Raw genomic sequence first — 12067 nt, 5'->3', positions numbered from 1 at the left:
ACCTTGGGAGAGAGGGTCCCAAGTGACCCCTTCCGCATGAGAGGAGCCGGATGTCCCCTGCGTTTGGGGGGTGGGGGTGGGGGGGGGGGTTGCTCCTAAAGTAGGTACTTTGGGAGCAACAGAAGGAGATTTTCCCCGTACCACCAAAGGGGCAGATGTATTCTGGAGGCCCGGAGGGTCCACTGCTCATAGCACAGAGCGGTACAACTGGTACTTGTGATGGCGACGGTAATGTAGCTGCAGCGTATGTGGACATCATACGAACGGGGTGTAATCGTTCAAATTTATGTTTAGCCTCTTGGTAAATCAACCAGCCCACAGTCTTGTACTCCATGATTTCCCGCTCCTTTTGGAGTACAGTGCAGTCTGGTGAGCAGGGGGAGTGCTGCTCGCCACAGTTTATACACATGGAGTATCTGGATGCAGTGAACGTCTGCAGTCTTGACTTGTGGTGCTAGAAATGCAGTGGGAAGACATGTGCCCAAATTTCCAGCAATTAAAGCACTGCATAGAGGGAAGGACAAATGGTTTAATGTCACAGTGGCAACCTATCACTTTAACCTTTTCAGGCAATGAATCACCCTCAAAGCCCAAGATGAAGACTCCGGTCTCCTGTAAATGCACTGGATGAAATGAACACCCCACCGTTCTAGATTGGTGTGGAGCTCGTAGTCAGACTGCAAGAGGAGGTCGCGATGGAAACAGGAGTATCACCACCAAAGGGGCAGCCAGTCACAAGCAAGTAATGCCCAGGATTGGGCTGGGGATGCTGTCTGAATCAAGACTACACCACTTCTCATCTTGGACAGTGCTGTCACTTTCCCCAAAGTTATCCTCTAGATGTTCAACACAAAATTGAGGCTTTGTACGTAGAAAGAAGTTCTCATCCATTATGCTACACACTAAATACCGAGACGAATGTGGCTCTCTTCTTTCTGTAGCCCTACATTCCTTCCATGATGTAGTGAGGGAGGGAAACGATTTGGAGTCATATCTGTCCACATTGTACTTGATACCTTGCTCTTTCTAGAAACTGCTAGCGCCATGCGGCCACCAGCAAGAGATGACTTAGTCCGCTTCATTGTGGGTCATCCGCACTGATACCACCCAACCGATCAGGGGCTCTCCCCACGGGCACCACCCAGCCACAGCAAAGGCCACCTGGCATGATGGTCATTGTTGGGAGTCCTGATGCCCCAGGAAGACAGGCATCTACTCCTTGGCAAACATGGGGAGTTTACAGCTCAGGCAGTTGAATTGCAGGTGGAGATGCAAAGCCATGGCAAGAGGTTCGATCGAATCTAACAGCACTAAGGATAACTCCTGCACCACCTAAGGTGTCCTTCCCCACATGGATCGCACTTCTGCAGAATTTGGAAAGTCGCAGGTCAAACAGCTGAATGTCAGTGATCTGCATAATTATGTGCCACACAAATGTACAAAATGATGACTGGAGCATTGTTTGGTATTGTCCGAGATCCCAGGTGTTTCAATAGTGAACATCAGACAAGCAAAGTTGTGAAGACCAAAGTAGCATCTTCTCTCCACTGCATTCCTCTAGCCGTATTTCAATGAAACAATGTCCATCCGCAGACTGCAAGTCATGTTCAAGACCACTTTCCTGTGTAAAGGATATGGCTTCTTATTAGCCTGCACATTCAGCTAATAAGTTGCCAAGTGAATCTGGAATGTGTGTGTGTGTGTGTGTGTGTGTGTGTGTGTGTGAGAGAGAGAGAGAGAGAGAGAGAGAGAGAGAGAGAGAGAGAGAGAGAGAGGAGGGGGGAGATTACAAGCAGTTCATCACTGCAATATATTGACTTTAAGAGAAAAAATAAAAAATAAAGGTATTGCTCAATGTATAAATCGAAGGAAACTCATTAAAGAAGTACATGGGCCATAGTGAGCTGAATGTGAAAAGGTCAGACAGAAGAATAAAGAGAAACAGTTATCACCATTTTGTTACCAAGTACGATTTGCATGAAGGAAGATTGCTACAAATATGGAAAGATGTGATATACAAAAAATCTGGCAATATAAAAATGTACGTCATTTAGCATGCAACAAGCAGCCAATGAGGTTGTACAAATGCCACAGTACAATGAGTGATTCCATGGTATTGTTTATCTCTATTCTGCATTTCACTCTTATCTTCTTTTGCAGCTATCATTTCTTTAACTTCAACCTTCTTTATTATAAAAAGATGGTTAATAACACCATTCTTCAATTCTGGTCTTAGCTGCTTGCCCACTATTACTTCTGGATCAAACACTGCAACTTGACTGCTCCTAATCCACATTTTGGACTCCTTTAATTCCCTTTGGTGTTTTCATACATACTTTTTCTTTTTTCATTTTCTACCTACTACGTTTCTCTCAAAATGAAGCAGGTTCATTTAGAAAATTATGTAAGCCAAGAGAGAATCATGCTTCTCTAATTCCTATTTCATCAGATGATTCTTCTAAAAATATTGTTAAAAATCGATATCAACAGCAAGTGAAAAATCTATTGTATTTGTCTATATCTTCATCTGGCATTTCTTTTCCTGACTGTGGACTTCATGGAAACACTTAACAATGGCAGTCTATCTTGCAATATAACACTATAACTGAAGAACACAGTTCAGGAGTTTTCACAAATTCATGTTTTGTAACAATTGCTCAGTAATTATTGGGCAAATACTTGGAGATCAAATCTTTTATGGTTTTCTAAATTGATATTCTCCAATTTTTGTTAATTATATATGTATATAAAAGGACAGAACGATAAATGACTCTTGGAACCAGCAGAGGAGAGCCATACTGAACCCAGACCACTACCAATTTAGTTGCCGCTGGGGAGGAGACTGCACTGTCTGCAACACTGCAAGGTTTCTGTGACAACAGACCACACTTGCCATTGATGGGTAACGCAGCCTTGCAGGAGTTTTGCAACCCAATTATGACAGCTGGGGAGGGGGATTTGGTGGGGAAGGGGATGGGGGGTCACTGATCCATTCCAGATGATACAATTTGGCATATCACAATATCTTATGTAAATAGCAGAAATGAGTGCAGAGAAGCAGTACTTAAGGATGTGCCAGCTTGCAAACAAGCTTGTCATCACTGAACAGCTGATTATGCTTATGCCCCAGTCGGGACATAAACAGTGATCATAAAGAAGAAGGTGGACAGCCACAAAAAAGCAGTCAGACCCTTGGATCTTCGGCAGCAGTGATGTCCTGCGCATCCATATGAGGAAGTGCTTAATTCAAAGGTGTGATGGGGACTGCATGGTTGTTTTCCTATCCTTTCTTTGGCTTTTCAGTTTTTTGGCTACTATGATACTTGGGTTGGTGGTAAGCAGGCAATATGGAGAAGAATTTTTGGTTCAACAGGTATGGGAGGAAAGGAGGGAACGGACACTTCCTAGTGCACCTATTCTGGATGCCAACACTGCTGCACTGGTCACACCTTTTTCACATACGTCTTTGTAATTTTTTGATAATTTAGACACAGCTACTAGGTTGGGAACTTGCAGTAATGAGCTGCTGTTGTGCAAGCTAAAACTAGCAAGGGATGCTAGGAAGTATATGACATGCCACGAAAAGTTAAGGGAAACACAATCATTTGATATCTTCAGGGAAGGGGTGGAAGACAGATACCGGAGTAAGAATCCACTGAGATACTACCAGTATGTTTCAAAAGCATGGAGAGTCAATAGAGAATATTGTAGACTGTCGCTGCAAAATTAATGTCAGCACATATCAGCTCACAGAAGACAATAATGCTAAAAAAAGTCATCTTGCAGGAAGCTGAACAGAGAGCACTCGACATGTGTTTATGACAATTGTAGTGAATATACTTTCAAAGAGTTTGGATGGAATTCCGAAGTACTCTAAAAAAGCAGTAGTAACATCAGTGCTAGCTGAAACTGATGTGGTCACCAAGCTACAGGAAACAGACGTCACACTTAATACAGATGTTAAATATTTCAGACTTGGACATACAGTGCATATGAAGCATAACTGCAGAGAACAGCAGTGCAAATATGCAGATAGTTTGGACATTTCAAGCAGAATTGTAATGACAAATTCACAGCGGCATGGAGGATGGGCACATGGCAGACCTCCCACCTCACACTAGAGGGCAGGCAACAGTGTGTGCATTGAACAACTTTCCCAGTATGAGCTGGCAAAAGTACATAATCAGTAGCAGACTTTTTTCTGACTGGTTATTTACAAGAAAAGTTGTGTAAATTTTTATTGGTTACTAGATATCAATATCTGCACCAAGAAAAAATAATCAAATCTGCCATGCAGGGCATTAAGCAGTGCAGGTGAGGGTCACGTAGATTCACTTGCCTCAATGGTAATAGGTTTCTGAGTGGAGGAAGATAAACTTCTGGGTTGATATGGAAGTTCCTCCCATGGCTAAAAGTCATTTTCAGTTTAGATTTCCTGCTTTCACGATTACGCAGCAGCAAAACTTATCAGTTCTGTTGCAAGTACCACTAGTTAAATCAAGAAATGGAGTCATATGTCTATTTAATACCAAACATAACAAACAACAGGTCAATCTGGGACAGTAATCCATATTTTACAAGGATTTACGAAGTGGATACCATTAGAAGTAGCACCTGAAGGTCATTCAAAGACAGCATTCTCAATCCCTTCTGGTCATTAGCAGTATCATCAAATGCATTTTGGCCTGAAAAATGCTCCATCTACTTTCCAGTGATTATCAGATATGGTGTTGCAAGCATTAAAATTGAAGCAATGCATGGTCTATAGATGAAACTACTGGCCATTAAAATTGCTACACCATGAAGATGACATGCTACAGACGCGAAATTTAACAGACAGGAAGAAGATGCTGTGATATGCAAATGATTAGCTTTTCAGAGCTATCACACAAGGTTGGCATCCGTGGCGACACCTACAACGTGCTGACATGAGGAAAGTTTCCAACCGATTTCTCATACACAAACAGCAGTCGACCGGCGTTGCCTGGTGAAACGTCGTCGTGATGCCTCATGTAAGGAGAAGAAATGCGTACCATCATGTTTGCGACTTTGATAAAGGTCGGATTGTGGCCTATCGCGGTTGCAGTTTATCATATCGCAACATTGCTGCTCGTGTTGGTCGAGATCCAATGACTGTTAGCAGAATAGGGAATCAGTGGGTTCAAGAGGGTAATACGGAACGCCGTGCTGGATCCCAACGGCCTTGTATCGCTAGCAGTCAAGATGACAGGCATCTTATCCGCATGGCTGTAACTGATCGTGCAGCTATGTCTTGATCCCTGAGTCAACAGATGGGGATGTTTGCAAGTCAACAAGCATGTGCACGAACAGTTCGACGACATTTGCAGCAGCATGGACTATCAGCTCAGACACCATGGCTGCGGTTACCCTTGACGCTGCATCACAAACAGGAGCACCAGCGATGGCGTACTCAATGACAAACCTGGGTGCACGAATGGAAAAATGTCATTTTTTCGGACGAATCCAGTTTCTGTTTACAGCATCATGATGGTCACATCCGTATTTGGCAACATAGCAGCGAACGCACATTCGAAGCGTATATTTGTCATCGCCATACTGGTGTATGACCCGGTGTGATGGTATGGGGTGCCATTGGTTACACATCTTGGTCACCCCGCGTTCGCATTGATGGCACATTGAACAGTGGCCGTTACATTTCAGATGTGTTACGACCCATGGCTCTACCCTTCATTCGATCCCTGCGAAACCCTACATTTCAGCAGGATAATGCATGACTGCATGTTGCAGGTCCTGTACGGGCCTTTCTGGATACAGAAAATGTTCGACTGCTGCCCTGGCCAGCACATTCTCCAGATATCTCACCAACTGAAAACGTCTGGCCAATGGTGGCCGAACAAATGGCTCGTCACAATACGCCAGTCACCACTCTCGAACTGTGGTATCGTGTTGAGGTTGCACAGGCAGCTCTACCTGTACACGCCATCCAAGCTCTGTTTGACTCAATGCCCAGGCGTATCAAGGCCATTATTACAGCCAGAGGTAGTTGTTCTGGGTACTGATTTCTCAGGATCTATGCACCCAAATTGCGTGAAAATGTAATCACATGTCAGTTCTAGTATAATATATTTGTCCAATGAATATCCGTTTATCATCTGCATTTCTTCTTGGTGTAGCAATTTTAATGGCCAGTAGTGTATAATTGCATACTCCAAACATATCCAGGAGCATATAGTGCATTTACATGAATTTTTTGATCATCTACGTGCACTGTGGCTACCTCTTGTCCAGGAAAAGTGCCGTTTCATTTTACAAGAAATTCGTTTCTTGCACTATATTATTGGCCAAAACGAAGTATATGGCAGGGAGGAATGTGAATGAATAGAGTCATAAAAGTCTCTGAAGCAGCAGAGGAGAGCCATGTTGAAACCAGGCCACCACCAAGTCAGTCGCAACCAGCGACAAGGCCGCACAGTCAGTGACTTGGTAATGCTTCCGTTATGACAGACCACACTTGTCACTAATGAATGATGCAACCTGCAGGAGTCAGGGGGAGGAGGAATTCACCAACACTTTCCTCAAAATTTGGCACTGCACACTGTACACAGTAGAAATCCGCAAGGAGAAGCAATATTTAATGCCATCACTGGCCCTGTCAGGGTACTAACAGGAGACTACTATGCTCTGAGCCCGGGAGTATGATGTAACCCAACATCCCCATAGCCACCAATGCCTGCCATACTCACTACGGTCAGGAAACAAGGGTCCCTGGCAACACAGCAACAACAGCTCTGCTGCAGAATGCGCATTCAGCAGCCAGAGGCCGTGGTGACTGGGAGAGACCATACCATATTCTCCATGTTATGCCTCCTAATGATTGTGAACAAACATCAATAAAGAAGTCATTGCAGCCATTGTCGGTCCCTCCTTCCACTGCACAACCCCCCCCCCCCCCCCCCCCATTCCACACCATCAGCAGAGCTGTCCTGTTATACTTAGCAGAGATCAAATGTTCCACCATGGCTCAAACTGTTTACTAAGAGAAATTTTTGTGTTGACTACACAATAATGTAAGAAAAAAAAAACTTTCAGTGTCAAAACACACACACACACACACACACACACACACACACACAAGTGATGCATGGAATTTTTGCAGTTATCGAATCACCTACCTTCTTTGCTCCAAAAATCTGCTGTTATGAATCCAAACTGTTTATTTTGCAAGTGCTTGTTGTTTTTGTAACTGTATGAGGTTTAATAATTGTGAGTGATTGCAAGTACATCAGAATGAAGAAACAGATAAATGTTTCATTTCACAAATGGCCATTAAAAATTACTGGGGTTCTGGGTTGGACATGATAAATGAAATGGAGCATGATAACATATGTTGACAGACACAAATGCAAACAATTTTTGGATGATATTCCATCAGATCTTGATACAGATACCCTAAGGTACTCCCGGGATTGGAATGACTCCTTACCCTCTCCCTTAAAACTCACATCCTTTCGTCTTTCCCTCTTTCCTGAAGAGGCAACTGTTGGTTGCGAAAGCTTGAATTTTGTGTGTGTTTGTGTGTCTATCGACCTGCCTGCGCTTTTGTTTGGTAAGTCACATCATCTTTGTTATTAGATATATTTTTTCGCCACATGGAATTTTGTATTCATCTTCCCTTTTTCCGTAATCTACCATACATTTTATCCTGCTTTTTCCTGAAGAAGCAACCATTGGTGGCGAGAGCTAGAAATTTTTTGTGTGTGTTATTTTATTGTGCCTGTCTACCAGTGCTTTCCTGCTTGGTAAGTCTTGGAATCTTTGTTTTTAATAGAAAGAAACTTCCACATGGGAAAAATATATTAAAAACAAAGATTCCAAGACTTACCAAGCGGGAAAGCGCCGGTAGACAGGCACAATAAAATAACACACAAACAAAATTTCTAGCTTTCGCAACCAACGGTTGCTTCTTCAGGAAAGAGGGAAGGAGAGGGAAAGACGAAAGGATGTGGGTTTTAAGGGAGAGGGTAAGGAGTCATTCCAATCCCGGGAGCGGAAAGACTTACCTTAGGGGGGGAAAAGGATAGGTAATACACACAAACACACACACACACACACACACACACACACACACACACACACACACACATCCATCCATCTAGAGATATGTCCGATTAAGGGATCTGACATTCCACGCTCCGATCCGTAGAACGCCAGTTTTCTTTCTCCTGATAATGGCATCCTCTTGATTAGTCCCCACCCGGAGATCCGAATGGGGAACTATTTTACCTCCGGAATATTTTACCCAAGAGGACACCATCATCATTTAATCATACAGTAAAGCTGCATGGCCTCGGGAAAAATTACGGCCGTAGTTTCCCCTTGCTTTCAGCCGTTCACAGTACCAGCACAACAAGGCCGTTTTGGTTAATGTTACAAGGCCAGATCAGTCAATCATCCAGACTGTTGCCCCTGCAACTACTGAAAAGGCTGCTGCCCCTCTTCAGGAACCACAGGTTTGTCTGGCCTCTCAACAGATACCCCTCCACTGTGGTTGAACCTACGGTACGGCTATCTGTATCGCTGAGGCACGCAAGCCTCTCCACCAACGGCAAGGTCCATGGTTCATGCTCAATATCTCCTCAGAATCAGTGAGGACGTCATGGAAATGGATGCAGATGGCCTAATAAAATATGAAAGCCACTTCTGTAATGTTATAAGCTCAGAAGATAACCTAGTTAATGAGGTTTTTCCAAGTTTACATGAAAGCTTGAGCAACAAGGAGTGGTTATGTGGAAGATTTATCTTGGCATCTAAGTCTGAATTGGTGGAAAAAAATCAATAAAAAAATTATTGCTCTAGTACCTGGTGAGGTGGCCACCTACACATCACTCAACACAGTGATGAGAGATGACAATGTCATATCCTGTACAGTTTCTAAATTCATCAGAGCTGTCGACAGTGCTGTCATCCAAGTTGGAGCTGAAGCCGCCCTGGATGCATCACGATTGTGCAATGGCAGCAGGTTACGCATCAAGGACATGAGAAAGCATATTGTGCCGTCCTATATCACTGGTGGAACCATGGAAGAGAGAGTATTAGTATCACGAATTCCCATCATCCCAAACAAATTTTCCATTCCATTTTTAACACTTGCGGTACCTCCTGAAAGTGGCCTTTTCAATCCTTACAAATAAGAGTCAAGGACAAATGTTAAAAGTGGCAGGTATTCATCTGGGCACCCCATGTTTCTCGTATGGACAGCTCTATGTTGGCTGCTCATGTGTATGAAGAACCACATATTTCTATATGGAAAACAGGAAGTCTCAGACCATAGTTTATACAGACGTTGCAGAAAACTGCTGTATCATTGTGGTAGGTGTCCATGTCATCCAAAGACTGTTTTAATGCAGCTCTCCATACTAGTCTGCAGTGTGCATGCCTCTTCATTTCTGAATAACTACTGCAATCTACATCCTTTCGAACCTACTTATTTATTCACCCCTTAATGGAGAAATGTTTATGAAATTTGGAAATTTATCGTAGTATATAAATCCTAATCAATGTTTAGACATTAAAACAAAAAAACCCTGTAATTCAGTTGTAGTAGTAATCATAATAATAATAACATTAATAATAAATATTTACATCTGTATCTAGGGAACTGTTCAAAGTAGAGCATAACTTTATGAACTTGTTTTTGAGGCAATTTACTATCTTTGCTAATTCCAGCAACACTGACCGCCCCTCCTACGATACAATTTTAATATTAATTCCAGAATGCAAGTATTTTATTCTGCAGAAGATGTAGAACATACCATGGTTCTTCTCCGACAGAAGTGACCTTGTTGCTGGTAAAAAAATTTCCATTAGTTCTGGTACTTTTCGAATAATTCTGAAAGCACATAATGCTGCTTTTTTCCTGATGTAAGCATTAGGAGATTTCATGAGTCGTTCCACTTCTGCAGCAAGGTCTCTTGACATTTCTGGGGATGCTATTGCTCCTAGTGTACAAAGAGCTAATCCAACAACAAACTGTGTAGAGCTGTTCAGATCACTGAAACAATTTACAAAACAGTTATATATTTATACATAAACAGTAAACTTTAAATTAACAATACAATTTGTTTTGTCACTGTACTTAAAACCAAATCTGCAGTGTCAACAAAAGACCTTTGCTGTTTACATACATTTACAAGAAATAGGTATTGGGAACAACTGTATTCTTGCGCATCTATTTGAAGAAAATTTTGGTGTCATAGTTTCTGCTCATACAGTAAATAACATTTTGATTACTTGGGAACTTCTAGAAGAGTGGTACTTGGGAATTCGGGAACTTCTAGGAAAGTGGTACTTGGGAATTTGTTAAACCACAGACCGTAACTGAGGAAACTTGATGCAAATAGAACACTGACCATAAGTAAAGCATGCAAAAGAGTGTATGAAAGAAATGGTAATAATCATATATGGGAGCATCATGCCAACTAACACAATGTAAAAAGTTAGGTTATCTGATGTATGTGGATTGTATAACATAACTAAATAAAAATAATAAAAATAGTAATAGGGTTAACAACAGGAAACATGCATAATTTCCCCCTCCACTCACTTTTTGTTAGTGTTAAGAACTTTGAAGTACATGAGTCTCATGATTTCTATATATGTATGAGAGTTTTAAAAATGAAATGAAATTAGTACTTTAAAACAATCAATTTTTGACAAAATAATTTAATTGGATAAATAATCTACTCACCAAGTGGCGGCAGAACATTTACATAAAAGAAGATTATAATTAGGCAATCTTTCAGAGCCAGTGGCGGCTCCTTCAGGCAGAAAGGTTGAAGTCTCCCCTGAGCTGCAGTTCTGAGTGACTGTCCTGAAATCTATCCCTTTTTCTAGACCTCTCTAACCCTTTTCCTTCACTCCTCTTCCTTCCCCTTCGACCCTTCTGCCTGAATAAGGAGCCACTGGCTCCGAAAGCTTGCCTAATTATAACCTCCTTTAATGTGTATGTTCTGCTGTCAGTTGGTAAGTAGATTTTTTTATCCATCGAGTTGAGTTATTTTGTCTGAATATAATTTTATTGCTTCAGTTTCATTTATTAAGTGAGGTGTTTTCCCCAATTTCAGAAAGTCTCTATACACTCTGAGTTTTATTGTCATATGGTTCAAATCTTGGATAAAACTTTTCTCCGTGCACAATAGCAACTTTTCTCTGTGCACAATAGCAATCTTCCTCATTAAGCCATTAGTTTTAGTGCCCTCCACCATAAATCATCATAAAATCAAACCATTAGTGAACAGCGTTACATTAATCATATACGTGACAAGACTGAACTTTTGCTGATTTCTTCGACAACATAAACTTTTATAATTTTGCTATGCTTATTTAAGGATTGATGAATCACTGTTCTTTCATTCCTGTGTTAGTAGTTGTAAGAAGCAGTCCACTACATGGAATGTTTTGTCGTTAAAACTAAACATTTTTCCATGCAGCCTGAATCAAGTAACACCATAGCTTTAGAGAAGTATAACAATTGAAATATGTAATTCTTCTGGTTCAAAATTTGTACGTAGTTCCTTTACATACGAACAATTACATGCCATATATTTAAATTCATGCCACACTGGTTGTAGTGTGAGGAAACAAGCTACACTTTCAGGGTTACATAAAAGTGATGCCAAGTCCTAATATGCACACTTAAAGAAGAAATTTCAGGCATTATTCTATTATGCCCATTGCCATTGCAATTTTGTGTTATTTTAGGCTTATTGTGATTGAAATAATAATATCCCCGAAAATTGCCCTTTCCAAAGAAAAGTAGAGGTAGATGAAAGAGGGTCTGCAATAGAACTTTGATTTTACACCATAAATTTATAGTCCCCATGAAAAACAATAAGATCAATGTTAAAAAATCCCTAATTTTACATTCTTCCTAGTGAGGTTTACCTCAATTCTACACTCTTACTCGATGCCTCCATGCCATTTTGTCCTACTAACATTTGATGTGACCAAATGAGTTATAAGTGGCACACCATGAATCCTGCAGGGCTGTCCATAACTCTGTAAGAGTTCGAGCGGATGGAGATCT

The 12067-nt window shown here is 41.5% G+C and overlaps 1 protein-coding gene across 9 annotated transcripts in view; it reads right to left on the bottom strand.

The window, feature by feature from the left end:
- The window catches only part of LOC126350377 (AP-1 complex subunit gamma-1), a 157074-nt gene that overhangs the window by 102247 nt on the left and 42760 nt on the right, over positions 1 to 12067 (bottom strand). For all 9 annotated transcript variants that reach the window (XM_050002510.1, XM_050002509.1, XM_050002512.1 and 6 more), the window contains one exon: positions 9795 to 10033. In XM_050002510.1, coding sequence (XP_049858467.1) covers positions 9795 to 10033 — 239 coding nt within the window. The remainder of the gene's footprint in view (positions 1 to 9794; positions 10034 to 12067) is intronic.

This window comes from Schistocerca gregaria, chromosome 1 (assembly GCF_023897955.1).
Source record: "Schistocerca gregaria isolate iqSchGreg1 chromosome 1, iqSchGreg1.2, whole genome shotgun sequence".
NCBI classification, from domain to species: domain Eukaryota; kingdom Metazoa; phylum Arthropoda; class Insecta; order Orthoptera; family Acrididae; genus Schistocerca; species Schistocerca gregaria.
This window is presented reverse-complemented; position numbering and strand designations above follow the sequence as displayed.